The following is a 22,068-nucleotide window of genomic DNA, read 5'->3' on the forward strand; positions in this document are numbered from 1 at the left end:
TTTCGCCCTCACTAAATGAAATAATTTCTGACTCCGTTTCTGGCCATATATGAAACTTTAAGTACACATTACATATATAAATCTCCAACATATCTTCTGAAATATTATTCCATTTTCAATATATTATTGAACCAAATGCCACTTCCGATTATTTATTAGACCTTGATCTTTTGAGGTTCGTTGAGTTGGTTGTAATACATGATGGGTGTCTGGGTGACAATTCCTCTCACTTTCTCCATTCAAGTGACAAAATAACAGAGAAGAGAAGTCTCGCTGCGTAAGGAATCAACTGCATGTCAAGTCAAGAAATTAGCGCGTTTTTTATTTGTCTTTATGGATACATTTTCTACGGGTGTCCTTAATCTTCCAGTCTATTAACAATTTTCTGGATACACGATTTATCAACATTATCTTATTATTTTCTTTGGTAGATATTTATGGCGTTGAAACGAAATTTAAATGTGCCAAAAATTAATGAATGAAAATATCTTATTTACTTGGTCATGCATACATTCACGATCTTCACTAAACTCTAGCTAATAGTCCTGAATTCACATTTTATACTCAAACCAGAGTTTAACTAGTCAAATAATTCAAAAGACGTTAATATCATTTGCTTTGTCAGTAGCCGAAGGATGCAGTGTTCGAATCCTACTTAGGATCGAAAAAGTGTAGTATTGGTATAAATATCAGTAGGGTCCACTTCTAATTTGAGTCACGGCAAAGTAGATTCAGATTTTCTTAAGTGAGACAAAGAAATGGATGTAATACGTTCAAAAGGTAGACAAATGAGAATTTGATTTTCAAAGTATATCTATTTAAAGCCTTTGCATTGTCACATCGAAAATAGAAAATGGATGTAAATACAAATTCTTTTTTATGGGAGTTTAACTGTATTGCATAAAGACTCTCTCCCGCGCAGTAGCACTATGAACGTTACGGATTGATCCTCTCCAAAGCTACGAATTTTATTTTTTTTTTCTAAAAATTCTACTCTTTCTTCTTCAAAAATTATGTGTTCTACCCATATTCTTGTTTGTAGTGATTTAATTGTTTTTGGTGCTCAACTTTTAAATTGAAATTCGTTATATCTTGAGAAATCTAGGCTACATACAAAGTAAATTGTGTGTGACACACGACTCTAATTTGAAACATTTACCTGTATTATTTGTGCTTGTTATTTTGAAATTTTATAAATTACTCAATATTGATTTGACTTTGTCATGAACACTAGTATACAAGCATTTAGAAACATGTATACCACTTGCAAATTTATTTATTTTTTGCACAGTACCACCATAAACTTTGTGGCACGATGTGCATTTCAAAACTTACATGTATGTACATATAAATATAAAAATAAGAGTTAATTCCATGAATAATCCGACTATTGACATTTACAAAATTTTATCCCCAATTTTCAAATCAATAGCGGAGCCAATGAGCCATTAGCGTACCAGAATGGTTGAACCCTTACCACGAGTTGATAGGCCGAACTGAAACCATTCTGGTTACCCAATCGAGTTGTAGTGGCTCTGTGTTGAAAAATATACGAAAATTTGGCATAACTTAATTCGCAAGGCCAGCCAATTTGGACTCCCCTACGCGCGACAAAGAGCGTCTATACTATACCATTCAATAAGCTTTAGAAAGACTCTTGTATAAATTAAATAGTAGTACAAGCCCACTTCCCAAACCAATGTGGGACAAAAGCTACTTTAAAGCTTCTATCCATTTTTCCAACTCAAGTAGGTCTATTTTGAGAACCAATTTCTCATCCACCCATTATTCGTTTTGAGCGTACAATATATCAATCTTTTCGTCCCACTACGAAGAACTAGAATCCACTTTGACCCAATCCAAATTAAAAGTGGGCCCAACTAATATTTGTACCACACAGTAGCCACTTGAAATGCCATTTTATGCTTAATTTTCCAACAATACTGCGTTTCAAAACTTACATGTATGAATAGGGAGTGTTATAAAAATAATAAGGTTTCTGTACCTATAACAATTATATTGAGTAAATTCCACTTTTAGTCCACAATTATTGTAGCATTGCAACATTTAGTCATACTCTTTTAATTTTGTCCGATTACATCATTGATTTTTATTTGTTTGCCATAATTATTCTTCCATTAAAATTTTTGTTATTCAACCTTTAACAAAGATAACCAACATTTAATTTAATCATTCAAATTTCTTGTCAAAACTTATAATTTCTCCCACTCTCTCTAAAAATCTTTTTATTGAATGATGAAATTAAATGTTAATCTCTTGATTAAACTATAATTTCGAGAGGTCTGGTTGAGTGGAAATGACTTATCCATCTTTAGCCAAAGGTCAAGGTTCGATCCAAAGAGGTGAAAACCCTAGGTCCACCCAGATCCTGGAATGAGTTTTACAACTAAGGGGGTAATCGAAACTCATGTCAACTAAACAATAACAATGACTTTGATACCCATTATGATAGCTAAACTTGTCAACCAAACACACTCTTAGGTTTTATTCCAATTATTATATTCAAACTAAAATTTAGTAATTTATGTGGGAAATTTATATCAAAATTAAATTCCTCAAAATAATGGTCTTGCAATTCACAAAAAAAAAAAAAAATCCCAAGGCGTTCGTAACATAAATAAATAAATAATATATATACTTTCTTGATTCACTTTCTCTCAAGGGTGCTAGAAACGTTACAGTGTCATTACTAATTGTTGATGTATGATGAAATTCTGAATCAATTAGTATTACATTTTTCAATACAAATGTTACATTTTTATTTTGACTTACCCATCTCATTTATAAGAATTTGTAAAATGATCTCACATAAGACTGACTCATATTAATTAGGCTAATGTTTTGGCACGACTAAGTCAAAATTCGGTAGATAACAAAAGTCACAATCATAATTTATGATCCACCAATTGGCATTGATGTGCTGTACGTTCACTACAAAAAAAAAAAAAAAAATGCAATGGAAACGTTGCTATAGAGCGTAATATGTTGTCAATTTGTTAAGGTGGTGATGGAATTCAATTCGGTGCCGATTTTTGGCGTAAAGTGAGAAAAAAATCCAGAAACTTTGGCGTCTACATTTTGGTGACGAAATCAGCGACGAAGATGAATTCCGTTGAGGGTTAGGTTAATGACAATGTTTTAGGAATCTAATTGTAACAATTTAGTTTTGGCAAAAACTTATGTGAATCCGTGAGATGAGTCAGGTCGATCAAGATGAAATTGTAATACTTATATTGAAAAAATAATACTAATAAGGAATAAAGTGTTTATTACTTATATGGGAAAGTGTAATAATTTTGAAGAAAAATGTAATACTTTTACATTTTGATTTAAAAGTATTACATTTTTTTCTCAAAAGTATTACACTTTCTCTTATAAGTAACAAATATTTTATTCGTTCTGATCAGTATTACATACATTTTTCAGTACAAGTATTACATTTCTATATTTATTGACCCGACCCGACTCATTCACATATAACAATCTTTGAGACGATCTTAAACAAGTGTCACAGATTAATTAATTTTTATTCTCCGATCTTATCAAAAAATTAAAATTAAATATAAAAATCCTCAGAATCTCTTTATTCTTATCCAATAAACAAATATCCATGTGCATGTATATACAGCAATCACATGAGGTTTTTTTTTAAAATTAATTTTCAAATGCTTACCTTAAAAATGCTAGCTTTTTAAATCTATCATAGGGTAAAACAGTTGAAATGGTTTAGAAAGTTGTGAAGCATGAATATTGTCCAAGCCGAAGATCAGCAAGCAAAGGAATATAAATAATTATCATTGGTCAGCTGGCCTAAAGACTTTGAATTTTGCATGATATATATATGCACAGTATTCCAAAGAAGAATTTTAGTTGACATTGAGGGCTCGGTCTTGACAGTAGCTGGTACAATGTTTACAAAATTATTTTACAAATTTATGCACAAGACTATTCGTGAAAGCAATCAATTGCATGGAAATTTTGGGGGACCAAACTCCGATCCGTGTGAAAATTTGGATCCGGAAAAATTAATATTTTGGTCCTTTAATTGTTTCTCAACTGTTAATTTAGTCCTTAATTTTTAATTTGAACCAATTTGATCTTTAAATGTTTAAAAATTTTGCCAATCAAATCATTTTATAGGCCAAATTGACGAAATTTTAAAATGTGAAAATTACCGTTTTGATACCTGAAAGGGTTTAATTGACGAAATTTTAAATAATTCGAGGGTCAAATTTGTTGAAATTGAAAAATCATGAATTGCATTGACAATTGGAAAACAATTGAGGGACCACAACTAGCAAGTAGAAAGATTGTACAAATTTCTGCATGATAGAATTCATGAAAACAATTGCACGGAAATTTTGGGGGACCAAAATCCGCGTGAAAATTTGGGGCTTGACAGTGGCAAATTATATCGTGGACCATGGTCCACAATGCATTGTGGACCATGATCATAATTGATACTGCAGTTGTGTTGAACAGATACTGCAATTGTGTTGAAAAGATACTGCAGTTGTGTTGAAAGGAAACTGCAGTTGCACGGAACAGAGGCCGTTCATCCGTTCCACACAACTGCAATATCCGTTCAACACAACTGCAGTATCTTTTCAACACAACTGCAGTATCCGTTCAACACAACTGCAGTTCCAGATGAATGACACGGCCTCTGCTTCGCACAACTGCAGTTCTTTTTCAACACAACTGCAGTATCCTTTCAACACAACTACAATATTCTTTCAACACAACTACAATATTCTTTCAACACAACTGCAGTATCAACCATGACCCATGGTCCAAGTATAAGTACTGCTTGACAGTAGCTAGTAGAATGTTTACAAAATTATTGTACAAATTTCTGCATAATACAATTTGTGAAAGCAATTGCATGGAAAATTTGGAGGACCAAACTCAGCGTGAGATTAACTTTGCAGACTAGGCTTTAATGATTGTTTTGTTGTTGTTATTACACCTTGCTGGAAATTTTAATTTCACAATTATTTCAAAAACAAAATTCTCCAGAGAAAAAATGATTAATATATATAAGGCCTATAAAACGCATTTTTCTTAAAATCGATTTGCTTCATTCCGAGGGTATTAAGGGTGTTAAAGTATCATATTCTCGGGATACACACTTTATAGTTTAGGAGAGGGTGGGAGAATATTTTACCAGAGTTTGAGAAATTAAATTACATGAGTGAAAACAAAATTTTGCAGTAGTTATATCATTCTTTCTAACCACATGTATTTCTAGGAGAAGTGAAACTCATTAACACTAATATAATAACATTCAAATTAAAATTGAATTTTAAAATTTAATTGTGTAGTTGGGATGGAGTCCAATTTTAAAACAAATGACCTTATAAATGCATAAGATTATTTAAAACTTACCAAAAAAAAAAAAAAAAAAGTGCAAAGTATAAGTGGGCTTTGAAACTTTAAAATTTGAGTTAAGGTTTCGAAACCCACTTGTGCTTTGCACTCTTAAGTGACATGACTCAAAAAGTGGACAATTTATAGATATTACAATTTAAAAATTTGATAAATGAGCCTTTAAATGTGTTATTCGGATTTGGTTGATAATTACTTAATTTAATCTTGTTAGTTAGGCTAATATTTATTTTATTAAGTTGATTAAATTATTATTTTTTGTATTACTGGCTCTGTGATAATGTAATATCTAATTGTAACTGTTGACTTCATTAAATTGATTAAGGATGAATTCATTAAATTGATTAAGGATGAATGATTGGATTGATTGGCCTAAAATACTTCAAATTATTATTTAAGTTGGGCCAAGTTGTTTGAATACTTGAGCTGCCTATTAAAGGACTTGGTTGAAAGCTGCTTGGGAATTATGGTGATGACCCATTATATATTTCAAGGGAATAAATATGGTTGACATTATTTTGGGAAATTTGATTATTTGATTAATCTGAAGATTTGATGAGATTATGAACCTAGACGTCATGACTTATGGTAGGTTTGGAATAAATCTTTACATTATCCTAAATACTTAATATGCAGTATTTAATTTTAAGATAACGTTAAAGAACTTTAAAATTGTTAAGAGTCTTCATATTTTTAAAATTTTGTCAAGATATCATTTGAAGCACGTTTGACATATACCCATGTTGGGTATCACACCAATTGAGAGTCGAAAGTCTTTCGGTAAAGGCTAAACTATATACAAGCATCGAAGAACAAACTACTTAAAAATGTATACATAATATCTCAAGTGTAAACGAAGACATCTCCAACGAACCATACACACATAATTGAAACACTTAAAAACGAATTTATTTTAATTTATAATTTAATTAAATTAAAAAGTTTCCTGACTTGCAATAGGAATATGTGTCCTAACAATGAAAAATGTGTCATAAATATATCCTGCAAGCCCACCTCCGATGAGTGGTCCAACCCAATATACCCAGTGATTGGCCCAGTTTCCGCTGACGAAAGAAGGCCCAAAAGATCTCGCAGGGTTCATAGAGGCCCCAGAGAATGAGCCACCAGCCATGATGTTTGCTCCGACCACAAGCCCAGTTAGGAGTGGGCCCAGTCCATCAAGATTCCCCTTGTTGGGGTCCACAATAGTAGCGTAGACAGTGAAAAGTAGGGAAAATGTCAAAATAAACTCCATCAGTACTCCTTGTCCACAACCCACTCCACTTGCTAGGGTATGTGCCGGAGTTATCTGGAAATTAAATAAAGTTAAAAAATAATCACAATAAATTAAATCCATTATTACATTGAAAATGATTTGCTTTTCTACGGTTAAAAGGGGAAAGATATAGTAAGGGTTCATTAATATTTTTTTAGTATTACAAACTATATATTATAATATAGTATCTGTTAATGCATGACTTCCTATCTGAAAGAGTCACAGAGTTGTCTTACCAGTCCTCCGGTGACGTAAGTGAGCATGGCACAAGCGGCGACAGAAGCCAACAATTGATCAATACAATAGAGGAATGAGCGGATAATGGTGATATGACCACCCATCAAGAGGCCAAGGGTGACAGCGGGGTTCAAATGGGCACCAGAAATTCGAAATCCAACGCCAACCATCACGCCCACTACCAAGGCATGTGCCATGGCCACGAAAAATAAGCCAACTAAGGCATTCCCTTGTAGTTGCTCTGTTAATTCAACACTCATAAAACTCATAACCAACATCAACAAATTTATTTATTTTTAAAAATGTTCCTTACGAGTGACATTCCAGTCCCGACGCCTTTCAAAAATTTGTAAAATTTTAAATAAAACATGCGAGGAGCCAGAAATCTTCCTTGCTTCAATTGTTTGCATGCGAGGAAACCAAAACTTTAGGTTCCTTATGCCAGGAGTACTCAATTCTTGGGGTTGAAGAAGAACCAACTACCCAATTGATAGATTAAAAATTCAATAATAGCGACTGCGATTTTAAAACTTTAGTCATATTTTTTTGACACAATAACTCTTTTGTCATTGTGATTAAACTTTTTCAACGAATTTGTGAGTTGTGAAGAAGGACATTATAAATTATTTTTAGATTTTAATCAATTTCCAACATATAATGGTATATATGTTAAATATAAAAAAAAAACATTGCATTTTCTTATAGTGAATGAGAACTAAACTTGACATCGATCTCCAGAGTTAGTGGACTAGAAGATACTCATTGCTTTGAACTTAAATATGTAGAAAATAAAGAAAATATGGTTCACAAGCCAAGGGTTTTAGTTTTATTGCATAATAATGATCTTACTAACGTTGCTTCTAAGAGACTGTATACTGAGCAGTATGAGTACCGTGAACTGTATGTGGTATATAGGTCCTGTTTGATAAATGGCTGTTGACTGATTGGGTTGGCTATTTGGGTTAGAAGGTATGATTTGTTAATAACATTAGCGGATTGTAAAAAGTTGGCTGATTGGGTTGGCTGTTAGTTGATAGTTGTTTGGTATAATTTTTTTCTCAAAAAACTAATTGAAAATGCTACTTTTAGTAGCCTTTTGAATTTTAGTATTTTAGAGTTACAAAAAACTTATTAACCAAACAACTAATAGTGATTAAATAAGCCAAAATTGGCTGATAGGCTGATTATTTACTAAACAGGGCCATAATGAATGTCCTGTATTTCATCAATCCAAATTTATATTAGGCGCAAAATCTGGTTGAATAACAACGTACTACTAGTTATTCAGTCCAACAAATCATTTAATAAGCCTAGTCAACTTGCACCACTTAATTAAGACCCTAATATATAATATATAATATATATTATTAGAAAAAATCTTGCAGTATTACTATTATTATTATTTACACTACAAACACTGAAGCACCACTTGATACTGTATTACTATTATACTTGAAATTATCAACGAACTAATCTAACAACTCAAAATTTTAAAAATTTTAAATAAAAGGTTAGTTAAGAGTAGTGGTTCACTATATATAATCTTAATATATAATGACTTCAATTTCACTACTTCTAAAATAACTTACCGGCAGCCATGGAAGCTCCAACTCCGGTGAAAACAAAGAGGAACATGCAAATGAACTCGACTATTAGTGCTTTGATGCAGTCAGACCGTAGGGGATCACCGGCATTTCCTAGCTCAATCTTAGGCATGGCTGACAAACTTCACAACCAAAAGACCAGGTTGATCTAATCAGCCTAGCCTTGTTTTGGTTGGCACACATTTCTTAAGGAATACTAAGCTTACCAAGTTGAATTAGCATGCCACTATTTACTTTTCAACAATTTCAAACATGCCATATTTAGGCACTGACTTTTAATCAATTTCGAATTTGCCATTATCAAAATAAATCTATTAAAGTCTCTCTATTAACACTTATATTTTCTAATAATTGTATCAATCAATTCAATAAAATGAGTAAATTGTTGATATACGGGCCCAAATAGATGGATCAGATCACTCCTTACAAGAGTCTTTCTCCAAACACACTGTCATTGATCACCCTTTTTTTTTGTATATTTATGAAATTGACCACCTTTTTTTTTTTTCCATTTTCTAGTCATTGATCATCTTAGATGGACGAATCAGATTAGTCCACATTCCTCACATACAAGAAGTATGGTTCTCATTTGATCCTAATTATATATAGAGGTATACTCCTGTGAGAATTGTCTTACAGGAGAAGACCATAAACAAATTAAAGCCGTACACCTAGAAAGATCTAACGGATCAATAGTAATTAAAAAAAAATGCAATAATATTTTAGTAAATAACTTCAAATAGAAAAATACTCCGTACAATTTTATGGCTGTAAAACAGATACTATAAAATAAAAATACTTTCAAAAAAATAATCATTTTTTTAGAAATTATTTTCTTAACTTTTGAACCACTCCTAGGTGATCTATTAGAAAAATAATAAATAAATTTCATGAATAATTTTAAATATTTCAGAAAGGAAAGTATACAATTATAAATATCATAGTTAAATTGCAGCAACGTATTTACCAACATAATTAGGGACTCATGTAACTATCCATAAAGAATTTGTAAACGGGATAAGCAAGTAGAATTTCAATCCACTTGTTGCTGTGTTGGAATATACCCACTTGTCCATGCGACCAAGCATACCAACAAACTAGAGTCCATCATGACATCTGAAGGAAGCGCAAAGATCCATGGGTAGATCAATCATTATCATTATTTTATTTTATAGACCATGGTCCACACATACAACTGTGAGAATCACAAATAAAAAGTTCATTATTTATTTACATAAAGTACATTATTTGAAAGCACATTATTTTGTATACTGTCAACTAATGTATTTTTGATATACTATCAAATAATGTATTTTTAATATATTGATAGCACTTAATGGTTATTGGTAAATATGATTTATTTGACTCATTTTGACAAGTTTAAGTGTTTAATTGCATCTTTTTGAAGTTTAGAGACTTAATTACACTTATTTTCAAAAAAAAAAAAAAAAAGAGACTTAATTACACTTTGGTGTAAGTTAAATGGTCTATTTTCCTTTTTAATATATTAAAAATGTACCTTGTATTTAGGAAAAATATATTATTAGAGATAAGTTTTAGACTCCTGTATGTCCTTGAATTTTTCTACTAAAGTTGAATGTATTTTCTCAGCTTCTATATTCTATTCTCATCGACCTACAAATAAAACAATCAAACTTGAAAGAATTGATTTAGGAAAATATTTTTCGGTCTATATTATTCTCGCTCTCCCCTCTTTTTATTTTAACTCTGTTATTTATTTCAATACATCTTATTTTTTGCTACTCATACACTCTCAACCATGTTCAATACTCTCTTTCTATTTCTACCACAAACTCATCAATCTCACTATTATTTTCATTCTCTTGTTGTATCATAACAATTCCTTCTTCTGTTTTCTTCCTTGTCTTCCCTCTCAAGAGATACCTTAGCTTCACCACCAATGTCTCAATACTCTCTTCATTTGCTTTGTCTTGCTTCATTGCACTATCTTTATCAATTGGAATGCATGCTCTCAATCTTGACATTTTCACACTTTAGTCAACGTGACTTGACACTTGCTAGTTTGACTTTCAAGTGCTTAAACAGATTGCTTTGTCTCAACATACAAATCAAGGAATTGAAGTTCATTTCAATCTCTTCTTGTCTCCTTAAAAATTAAAATCCTCTCAAGCTCTTTTTGCTTCAACTTCTTCTCAATATGGATGGCCATGCATGTCTAGTACATATTGCACAGGCCAAATCATACTGTATATTTCCACAACATCATAGTTGTCATCATTGAGACCACCTGTGATAGGATTCATGATGCTTCGCTTATTGTTTTTGACATTTTATTTAGTTATCAAATGCTTAATTAAAGCATTTATTTAGGGATCCTTGTTCAATTGACAGTTTCTTTACTCGTAGCTATCATATTATGTGTCAACAATTATCAAGTTATTTGTTTACAATGCAATATGAACATTGGTTCATAGTATAACTGTACCATTGTTCAAATAGTGCAACTATTATGTGTTTTGACTTAAAAACACAATTTACATGCTATTTACATTCAAGTTTACAATTCCAATATTAAAAATACAAAATTCAATGTCCACCTCCTGATCCATGATATAACAACTAGCTAGACTTACCTTTCAAGCCTCCGCTAAACAATTTCCTAACCACTTGGTACTAGACTTGCCTCTCCATAGACATTCGTCCAATAGTGGGGCTGACATTCCACTTTCTTCAACTACAATAATAAATCGACAACCTTTTTATGTGTATTTGGTCGACTATAAAACCAAATGCCCATGAACCATGAACCAAGAAAAGAATAGATATCTTGCTTTTCGCAGAACAAGCTTAAGGACATGCAGAAAGAATATATCTCAATTAATCAACTGATTAACCATTGGATTCTCTTCAATAAATGTTCAGCTCCTCTCCTCCACCACACCGTCGACCACCACCCAACACCCCAAGCAAAATTTTGACTAAAATTGTCACAAAATTTACATATTTTTATGTAGTTTTAAATTGAAGGATAAAATATTGCAAAAGAGATGGGTTTCATAGTCTGGTTCTTGGTTGGAGCTGCATTGGGCGTTGGAATGATAGCCTGTTTTGCAAGATTTCAAAATATGAGGTCCATAAAACGCATTGAGTTGGTATGTAACTATGTCAATCCTTATACCATGTACCAGAGTCCCCATAGGTGCATGCGTATGTGTTTTATGTTATAGGTTTATGTATTTTGTGTTATGAAATTCTGTATCTAAAGAGTATGAATTCTATATCTGAAACAAATTAGTAGTTTTTTCTAAAGCTATGAATTTCTGTGTCTGTTAAATTTTGTGCCTATAAACACAAATTTTGTACCTAAATTAGATTTGAAAAATAAGTAAATATATGACATGTCTATGTGTTTTGTGTTGTAACTTTTTGTATCTTTTGCTATGAAACGAGTATTAATTCTTTACTTGTCATTTTGATTCAGGGTCCACAGTGCTACGTGAACCCTGATTCATGATATAAATTGCCTAACCATGTACCCTCTCTGAAAAAAATAATAACATTAGATCATTATTTTAGTAAGGTAAAATACCATATTTTTAAATTTAAATTTATATGATCAAAATGATCAGTTTTCATCAATTAATATATTAATTTTTTTTTTTACTTTTAATTATTACATGAATTGGTTATTATTAAATTGATCGATTAATAGGTAACTAATGAATTTTTTTAAATTATTATTATTATTATTATTATTATTATTATTATTATTATTATTATTTTCTGAACTAAAATAATATGGCAGGCAACAATAGTTGCAGCATTTGCAAGAATGACAGTTGAAGATTCAAGAAAAATACTTCCAGCTGAAGCATACCCTCCTTGGGTTGTCTTCTCACAAAGACAAAAGTTGAGTTGAATTTCTTGTATATATTCATCTACTGTGCTTCTTTAATTACACTTTGATCACTATCACTATTTATTTGGGTTATTGAACTTTTACTCCTCTTTGGTTAATTACAGTTAAAATGGCTTAATCATCATCTTAAGAAATTATGGCCATATATTGACCAGGTAACTGTGATTTCTGATCTGCATACTGTAATTCTTTGATAGTTAAATTTGATTCATTCTTCTTATTTTCTAATTTCACTCAAAAACTTGATATTTGTTTGATAATATATATATAGGCAGCATCAGAAGTTATTAGGGAAAAAGTTGAGCCAACCCTTGAGAAATACAGATCCCCTATTATAGATGATTTGAAGTTTTCAAAGCTCACATTAGGTACTGTGGCTCCACAGTTCACAGGTAAATTCATTGCCTTTTTTTACATATTGCATTGATATTTGCACCCGATTGGATGAATAATCCAGTCGAGCTTTAGTTGGCCCCGTTAGGGGGAAATATTTCTTGTTGATCTTACAGGATAATTGAGAAGGGGGCTTTGATCTGATGATCTGATTATTCAGTTTGCTAACATATATAATGTGGCACCTGCATTTCAGGAGTTTCGATTATCGAAGGTGATCCTGAAGAAATTATTATGGAGTTGGAGTTGCAGTGGGATGGAAATCCACACATTGTACTTGACATAACTACTTTAGTTGGAGTGTCACTGCCGATAGAGGTATTTGGGTATTTCTTCACGTCTCGCTATATCATATTGACTATGTCAGCGAGGGGATTAATCACTGTTTCTCAGTTACTCTCATTTGAAGTCTTGATAAGTAAATCAATTCATTTTTCATGCCTCTGAGAACTTGCAGGTTAAAGACATTGGATTTACTGGTGTTTTCAGGATAATATTCAAACCGTTAGTTGAGGAGTTCCCATGTTTTGGAGCTATTTGCTACTCCTTAAGAAATAAGGTAATGTGCCCCATTCTTCATCAATTCCCCCAAGTTTTTGTTGTTTTTATCAGATATCATGCCTCAATTCTATTCCGGCCTGCAGAAAAAGCTTGATTTCACTCTCAAAGTTTGTGGCGATATCTCAAGTATTCCTGGAGTACTAGATGCTCTTAAGGTTAGGTTTCAGATCTCTTAAGCTTTGGTTTTTATCAGATATCAGGCCTCAATGATGAATGTTGAAACTTATTAGATCAAGGCAATGCGATTTCTTCATTGATTACGTTTATTTGCCTTCGTGTAGAGTACAATACTGGACGCGATTGAAGATTCTATGATGTGGCCAGTCCGCAATATCATTCCCATATTACCAGGAGATTACAGGTGTGCCAAGAACTTGTTTCTAAAGCAATGTTAACTCGAACTGAAAATTTTAAAGAATGAAGTGATTTCTGGTGTCTGTGATTCCATGTGTCTTTATAGTGATTTGCAGTTAAAGCCTGTTGGAACACTAGAGGTGAAGCTCATTCAAGGTAAAGAGCTAATAAATAAAGACTTAGTCGGGAAATCTGATCCGTTTGCTGAGGTATTCATTCGTCCACAGCGCGAGAGGATTAAGAAAAGCAAAGTTATTGTAAGATTCTGGTGCTCATACTTGTATTCCCCATTTTCAATAACCCCGCTTATCCTAGTCTTTTTGCTGTTTTTTTTCGACCAAGAACAACACACTGAACCCGATCTGGAACGAGAATTTTGAGTTTGAAGTTGAAGATGCATCGACTCAACACTTGACTGTAAAAGTATATGACGATGAAGGCATTCAGGCTTCCGAACTTATTGGATGTGCTCGAGTGCAGTTAAAAGAGCTCGAGCCCGGAAAAGTGAAGAGTGTGTGGTTGGCACTGGTGAAAGATTTGGAGATTCAAAGGGACACAAAGAACAGAGGCCAGGTGAGAATTTTGGTTGCACATTTCTTCTGTAATTGTATCTCGAAAGCGCCTTTTTATAGTAACATGAATTGCAGATTCACTTGGAGCTGCTATACTGTCCTTTTGGCACACAGAACATATTTATGAAATTCGTCGACCCTGACTTTAGGCTGACTGACTTGGAGAAGGCCCTTCAGCATGGAGTGAAACCAGCCACGCAGAAGACACGCAATCTCCTCTTCAGAGGCGTTCTCTCCGCGACAGTCATATCAGCTGAGGACTTACCAGCCACCGACTTGTCTGGAAAATGTGATCCATATGTGGTACTGATACTGAAGAAGTCAGAACAGAGGGAGAAAACTAGAGTAAGCAGCTTCTGATTTCTTCGGAGCACACTCTTTTCGTGTTGTTTCCGATTTGAATTTTCTCGTCTTCTTAAATCTCAGGTTATGACCAACTTATTGAATCCAGTTTGGAACCAAACATTTGACTTTGTTGTTGAGGATGGACTGCATGAACTGCTAATATTGGAAGTTTGGGACCATGACATGTGTGGAAAGGTAAGCATTTTTCATCCATTGATTCTTGTGCCTTGATTGGTAAGTGTTCGGCGGAGGCCGGTAAAGACCAAGTCTCGCACCCAGCCAGTGGCTGGAGGATTGTTGGACGGAGGCCAGTAAAGGACTTAGGGCCAAGTCCAGCACCCAGTGTCTCGAAAAATGTGATGACTGTCTATATGGAAATAAAGTTGCGCCTTTGCTACTAACTGTAACTTTTGGCGTAGTGGTAAGTGTTTGATCCTAACAAGTGGCATCAGAGTCATGGTAAGCACTTAATATGGTATTCACGGGTTCTTAAGAATACTAGCTAGCATATTTATTTGGATGTGGATTTCAGGATAAAATCGGGCGATGCATAATGACACTCACTCGAGTTATACAAGAAGGCGAATTTACAGATACCTTCGAGCTTGATGGAGCGGAGTCTGGGAAGCTACACTTGAACCTTATGTGGACACCACAACCAATAATCCAGGATTGATCCATTACTGTCTGGAGATGATTTCTGAGGTGAGAATTAACAGAGTGAAGAAATATTACTGTGTGAATACTTGTAACAGTATAGATGTGGTGTACAGAATTGCAAATATAGTATAAAATGACTAGTATAAAAGGAACTTCACTGTAATATATACAGGTGAACAACAGAATTTCAACTTTCTATTTACATATTTCTAGATTATCATATCATTAGGAAAAAAAAAAGGTGTGTATAGACACTTTTTGGCATTTTAGGACAAGGTTACCTTAAGCCATGATTCTAGGAACAATCTTAGCTTAGCTCTACTCAAACTAAATAAAATTAAGCAAAAGAAACTTATAACTTCTGTGAGTGAATACTTGAAACTGTTTTGTTTTATCCTCTTCAAAAAATCAGGAACTTTGCATCAAGGAAAGAATGTGTATTGCCCAATGTTATAATCACAAAATCTTTGCGATTCGTTCTGAAAGGTTAGCTATTACAAACCCAGCAAATACCTGCAATTCATCCAACAAAAACAAAACTGTTTAGCATAATTATATCAAATTCCCATTGATCCACTCTCTAATGCAAATGGAATGTGGTAAAAGGAAAAAAAATGCAATCTTTTCACATTCTTGAAGTTTACCTGGACAGAACCAAGAATATAAACCATGGAATAATGGCGCCCATGAATTACCATATCAGCTACCATTGCGAGTGGAATTGTAAGAGACATCCCCAAGGTGGCAACCAGTGGAGTTGTCCAAACGACGCATAATGCCCTGAAGGAAAGAAAGGCAGGTCGTCGGTCCATTGAGGTTCAGTGATACTAAGTAAAAAGAACCATGAAACTTGCATTGCATTCACACAGATATCAGTACCAAAAGTAGTCAGAGATAACACTTCCAATGAGTCCATTCGCGAGGACAATTTCATCAGTTTTAGCAGAATGAGGAATCGTAAACTTTGGTTCGATGCCCAAGGCTGTCAATGGCCATACTGAAATAAAACTTATCCTGTAAGCATTAACTTTGAAGTTGAAGCTAAGAAGGAAAACAGAAATTCCTTTAATCATTGAGCAGAAAGTTAGAGAGTAAAAATCCGCATTTAGATCATCAAAAATTTAAAGGTCTTACCAAGCCACCACATAGCCACGAGGGTAAATAATCCCATGTACCCAAACAACTTTTGCATATCAACCCTTTCTCCTTCTTCACCAGCAAACTTTTTAAGAAGTACTGCATCATGAATTGGGTGTAATAATTATCAAAGCCGTTGGCTTACATGTATGTAATGTATCTAAGGATTAGAGAAAATCACCTGTAAACAACCCATATGTTGTGGCAGATAAAAGGCCAAAACAATCCCCAATAAAAGAGCGCTCCCCATTTCTTTAAAACAAGCAAAATGTTCATTAACACATAGTATGTAAACCAATAAGAAATAATGAAAAGTTGAATATTTCTTTTTGCAATAGATATGCTCTCCAACTACGGCGGAAAGGCATGATGACGGCAGCAACAATAGCAAAAATTAGAAGTTGAGCCAAACGTACAAAAAGGCTTTTAAAAGAGGGAAACGCCTTTTTCTTTTTCAAAAAGCCAGCCATCAACAAATCAAATAAGCACTTAAGAAATCTTTAGAACACTATTGTTATGTTTTTTTTTCCAACATGCTTGGCCCCAGATAACATATAGTGGATCATAGAAAATCATCGTGGGTAAATAGTAAGACATTCAAATGCATAAAACCAAATAGCTGCTTTACGTAAATGAAAATTGAAAAGTAAACAAAATGACTATTCAATTTGCAGAAGTTATATCAGCAGAATAAATTAAAGACGTACAACGAAGAATTTAACTCAGCATCATCAGCTGCCCAAGTTTTCCCTAAAGTGGTCATAATAACACCACCCAAGCTAACAAACACCGCAACTACCTTAGCCACATTTACGGTGTCTTGTCCCAAAAGTACACCAAAAAGAAGAGTGAATAATCCTGAAGAAGCAGATAAGACAGTTGTACTTGCCACACTGGTATAGGAAAGTGCAGCATTTGATAAGTACTGCAAAAGAATCAAGGACACAAATAAGCATGTAAATACAGAGGATAGTGTGGCATGGTGTGGATAAATATACAATAAATTGCAGACTATTCCCAAAAGTTGTTGGGATACACTTGAGAGATTCTTGCTTTTTACACAAAGTATTTCCAGTGTATATACTGTTTTTAAATGCTTACTTGTTTTATATATTAAATTACTGAATATCCATTCCAGTTGATTTCAGATTACTCGAAAAAATGCTGATGTTCAAGAAAGAGGTAAGTTAGAACCATACCTCTGTAACAAACCAGATAGGGGCAATAAAAAATCCATATTGAGCAATTTCTCTGGTTGAAACCTGTTTATCTTGCTTAATCTGATTAGCATCACCTGTGCCATTTCTAATCAATGGCAGTCCTTCCTCGCCTGTAATATTTGCATCACTGTCTTTTCTATTCAAGGATTGAATTTCAATCTCAAAGACTTTTGTAGGGCTAAAGCCAATGCATGATTCATCATTGTTTCCAGTGCTTTTATTACTTCTGTTAGGGTGTCTCTCAAAACAACTGCGTATCAAATCCTTAAGAAATGCTACAGGGAGATAAATTACAAGTAAAGAAGCTCCAAGATATGTCACTGCAAATGGTTGCTTGTAGTCTGTGAAAATGTCCTGCCAATGAACACACAATAAAAACCTTTCATCCATGACTATCCGCCTTGCACAATTATAGGACAAAGTTCTTTTGATAAGTTTAGATATAGAATATTTTCAAGGGGTGTAACATTGCGGGGTTCAAGTGTATGTGTTACCAACATTTTGTGGAAACTACTCATCAGATTTTCTCACTGAGGGTACAAGAAAATAGTTGAAGATATGCACACTAGACACCCCTCTTATGAAAAAGCAAAGTGGAAATATCATCATCATTCCTGGCAATAAATTCAAATCATAATTTCATTTCATTTCATTTGCAGCCAGGATTATTTGGCAACCCTATACATATCAAATATTAATTTTGTAAACAACACCTCCTCCACAAACACAAAAGAAAATCTTGAAACAAAAAAAAAGCCAAATTAAGCACCAAGAATAGAAAAAGTAAGGGCTAAGAATCAATGAATCAAGAAATTGAATTTTTTGGGGAATTAAAGAAAGAGTTTTGACCTGGGTGACTTCAGCAGAGGTGACCCAAATGATAACAACCGCAGCAATAAGGAAGAGACCAGCCTTGTATCTCCACCCCATCATTCAAAATTGAAAACCCAATATTTGTTTGCAATAAAGAAACAAGAAGATCTGATTTTTTTTTCCCTTGAGAGTCTCAGATCTTCCAGCAGTTGTTGAGCAATTGTTCCTCGGAGAAACAAGAAGATAATGCAATGGTTCAATTGATTCCCAGGGAGAAATCTGAACCGAGCCTTCAAGGTTGGTAGGTGGATTGCAATACAAGTGTTCGAGGGTGTTGTTGATGCTGGAGCCAGAAGGTAGAAACAGAAAAAGGATGAGAATATTTAAGGCCAATTCGGTTGGAAGGGAAAACAAAAGAGAGGGAAAATGTGTTAGGTATTTCATCAGTTACAACATCGTTAATCATTGAAACAAATTAGGATGGCAGTTGCACTCCTATAAATATTATTCATTTTAACCAAATATGCCACTTTTCAACCCTCCAAATTCCAATATCTTTTTAAACTAATTTACTCAAAAAAATATTAATTGTATCAAAACCTTTAATTAAATATTTGATGTTATAAATATTGTAATTATTTTTAGTTATATGATACCATAGAAAATTTATATATAAACGTGATATTCTATTTAATTGATATATTAGATTCGGTCCAAAACGAAATGTTTATGCCCGCTTAAATAGAGGGAACCCAAGGAGCAAGGCATCAGAACGAAGATTAACTACTCATCTCAGGCTTGGTTGGGGCACAAAGGACCTCTAGGGTTGACTTTTGAGGTTGGCCTCTAGGATCGGCCTTTGGGCCTAAGTGAGGGGTTGCTTAAGCAGAGACATAGTCTCAAGGCAATCGTTATACCCTGCATCACGGTGCACATAGCAATGTGCATTACGTACGTAAAACGACGTCGTTTCGGTGTTAGTAGACGCGGACGCGAATGACTCAGGGAATTCATTATCTATAATACAAATAATCATTATCTATAATACACAGAACGTTTGCCTAAAATACATAGAATGTTTGCCCAGAATACACAGAATATTGACACAAAATACACAGATGTTAGTGGACGCGAATGACTTCAGGGAATTCATTATTTATAATACACATAATCATTATATAGAATACACAGAACGTTTGCCTAGAATACACAAAATGTTTGCCCATAATACACAGAATATTGACGCAAAATACACAGAACTCATCCTCCTAACATTCGAATGCACAAACACATCACAACTTGTGTTAATAACATGAATACACATAATATTTACACAAAATACATAGAACTCATCCTCCTAAACATTCGAATGCACAAACACATCACAACATGTGTTACTAACATGAAATCACAACATGTGTTACTAACATGAATACACATAACAGTTGCCTATAATACACAGAACGGTTGCCTAGAATACACAGAATGATTGCCTGGAATACACAGAATATTAACATAAATATAGAGACCGGGCGAAACAGGAAACGTGATTTCCAAAAAAAAACGGATGATTAGTTTACAATGCTCAAAACGACATCGTTTAGGTACGTGATGCACATTGCTATGTGCACCATGGTGCACAGTATAATTTGCCGTCTCAAGGGGACGTCCTAGTCTTAGGTAATTGGTTGGTGGATTAATTTAAATAAGTAGCCTTGTCTTGGTTTGGACAACATATATTCACTTACTACAACCCAATGAGGTAGCTCAAGTGGCAAGTGAGCTCTCTTTGTGGGGAGGAATTTCGGGAGAACCGGAGTTCAATTCTCACAAGTGACGATTCTTCTTGGGCCAGCTCCCGTGCCTCCTGGAGTGAACGTGGGTGGACCCTGGACCGTTAAACGGACGGAGAGAAAGACGCTGTAAATTTACCAAAAAAAAAATATTCACTTACTACAAATCATTGTAGAGTTAATTTCTTTTTGTTCCTAAACTTATAAATGCAGTTCACTTTTAGTTCTTTTTTATTAGAACATCCACATTTGATCCTAGTATTATTGTGGCATGACCGCATAGCCATTTCTGGTCCTCTATCAACAAAATTGTTTTAACGCCGTTAAATACAAAATCATATCAATCTTCAATTATAGATTTTTTTTAAATAAACATAAAAAATATAATGAGGTCAACTCACTTTGTATAAAAAATATAATGAGTCAACCTACTTTGTATAAAAAAAGATCTAAATGTACTTGTATTTAATGATATTTCAATGATTTTGTTGACGGATGAGCAAAAATGATCATGTCATAATAATACTAAAATTAAATAAAGATATTCTAATAAAAAAGAACTAAAAGTAGATTATCGCCTATAAATATAGGATAAAAAATGAAATTAACTCTTATTTATTATTTTGCTCTTATTTACTATCCAAGATTAGTTTATTCATATCTCTGTTCGATTAATTTGATCACCGTCTAACAAGGCATCCGGTATACACTTCCATATGAAAGGGAGTGAGTTCGAGCCTCAGTAGAGACATCTGTTGACTCTTTGTGCTTCATTAGGTTGAGAAAGTAGCTATGACCAGATATTACATTGTTGACTTGAGTCAGTATAACTAAAAAAAAAAAAAACAATATATTCATTGTACTTATTCTTTCCAAGACATCCAATAAAATTAAAATGATACGGAACATATTTACACCCTACTTTGTGTAACAATATAGTGAGTATTCACTGTCCTACTCACCTTTACTGTTCTTCACCTACACTTGTTCCTAATTCAATGTGAGTAGTGGACAATTTCAAAACCTATATTCACCCCATCTAGATACAATACTTTCCACAAATACTCAATCAATTTTAATAAGCAAAATTTTTCCTTTACGTATGATTCTTAAACTCCCATTTATTTTTTATATAATAAATAAATAAATGTAAGGTTTGTAGGAAATTTTAATAATTTAAAAATATTCCTAAAAATCCAAACATGGTAACAATACATAAAATTCAAGACTTGTGTCACGCACGATTTTCTTAAAATTAATTCGTTTCTTCCAATAGTGTTAAGAACATTGAAATTGTACAACAAACTTGAACAAAGATAAACAATTGACAGANATCCTCCTAAACATTCGAATGCACAAACACATCACAACATGTGTTACTAACATGAAATCACAACATGTGTTACTAACATGAATACACATAACAGTTGCCTATAATACACAGAACGGTTGCCTAGAATACACAGAATGATTGCCTGGAATACACAGAATATTAACATAAATATAGAGACCGGGCGAAACAGGAAACGTGATTTCCAAAAAAAAACGGATGATTAGTTTACAATGCTCAAAACGACATCGTTTAGGTACGTGATGCACATTGCTATGTGCACCATGGTGCACAGTATAATTTGCCGTCTCAAGGGGACGTCCTAGTCTTAGGTAATTGGTTGGTGGATTAATTTAAATAAGTAGCCTTGTCTTGGTTTGGACAACATATATTCACTTACTACAACCCAATGAGGTAGCTCAAGTGGCAAGTGAGCTCTCTTTGTGGGGAGGAATTTCGGGAG

The 22,068-nt window shown here is 33.5% G+C and overlaps 3 protein-coding genes across 4 annotated transcripts; 1 reads left to right on the top strand and 2 right to left on the bottom strand.

Moving 5' to 3' along the window:
• Positions 1 to 6,343: 6,343 nt before the first annotated feature.
• On the bottom strand, positions 6,344 to 8,699 carry LOC116001082 (aquaporin TIP4-1-like). Its single transcript, XM_031240985.1, has 3 exons — positions 8,512 to 8,699; positions 6,922 to 7,163; positions 6,344 to 6,718 (listed from the first exon to the last, which is right to left on the bottom strand). Exons 1-3 carry the CDS (start codon positions 8,636 to 8,638, stop codon positions 6,344 to 6,346), a joined length of 744 nt encoding a protein of 247 aa, XP_031096845.1. The 5' UTR covers positions 8,639 to 8,699.
• A 2,768-nt stretch (positions 8,700 to 11,467) lies between these two features.
• LOC116012882 (synaptotagmin-5-like) lies at positions 11,468 to 15,514 on the top strand. 2 transcript variants are annotated; one of them, XM_031252573.1, is made up of 13 exons: positions 11,468 to 11,660; positions 12,314 to 12,418; positions 12,532 to 12,582; positions 12,699 to 12,819; positions 13,017 to 13,138; positions 13,278 to 13,379; positions 13,465 to 13,536; positions 13,663 to 13,742; positions 13,842 to 13,992; positions 14,078 to 14,308; positions 14,383 to 14,652; positions 14,734 to 14,847; positions 15,185 to 15,514. In XM_031252573.1, exons 1-13 carry the CDS (start codon positions 11,556 to 11,558, stop codon positions 15,326 to 15,328), a joined length of 1,668 nt encoding a protein of 555 aa, XP_031108433.1. In that variant the 5' UTR covers positions 11,468 to 11,555; the 3' UTR covers positions 15,329 to 15,514. The 2 variants fall into 2 exon arrangements, with proteins under 2 accessions (XP_031108433.1, XP_031108476.1); XM_031252616.1 differs by having other exon boundaries at positions 14,759 to 14,847; positions 15,185 to 15,312.
• On the bottom strand, positions 15,437 to 18,934 carry LOC116013007 (uncharacterized transporter C405.03c-like). Its single transcript, XM_031252698.1, has 8 exons — positions 18,519 to 18,934; positions 17,649 to 18,023; positions 17,157 to 17,374; positions 16,631 to 16,701; positions 16,447 to 16,548; positions 16,192 to 16,309; positions 15,957 to 16,092; positions 15,437 to 15,825 (listed from the first exon to the last, which is right to left on the bottom strand). Exons 1-8 carry the CDS (start codon positions 18,600 to 18,602, stop codon positions 15,769 to 15,771), a joined length of 1,161 nt encoding a protein of 386 aa, XP_031108558.1. The 5' UTR covers positions 18,603 to 18,934; the 3' UTR covers positions 15,437 to 15,768.
• Positions 18,935 to 22,068: the final 3,134 nt, after the last annotated feature.

Source organism: Ipomoea triloba, chromosome 1, assembly GCF_003576645.1.
Source record: "Ipomoea triloba cultivar NCNSP0323 chromosome 1, ASM357664v1".
In the NCBI taxonomy this organism is placed as follows: Eukaryota; Viridiplantae; Streptophyta; class Magnoliopsida; order Solanales; family Convolvulaceae; genus Ipomoea; species Ipomoea triloba.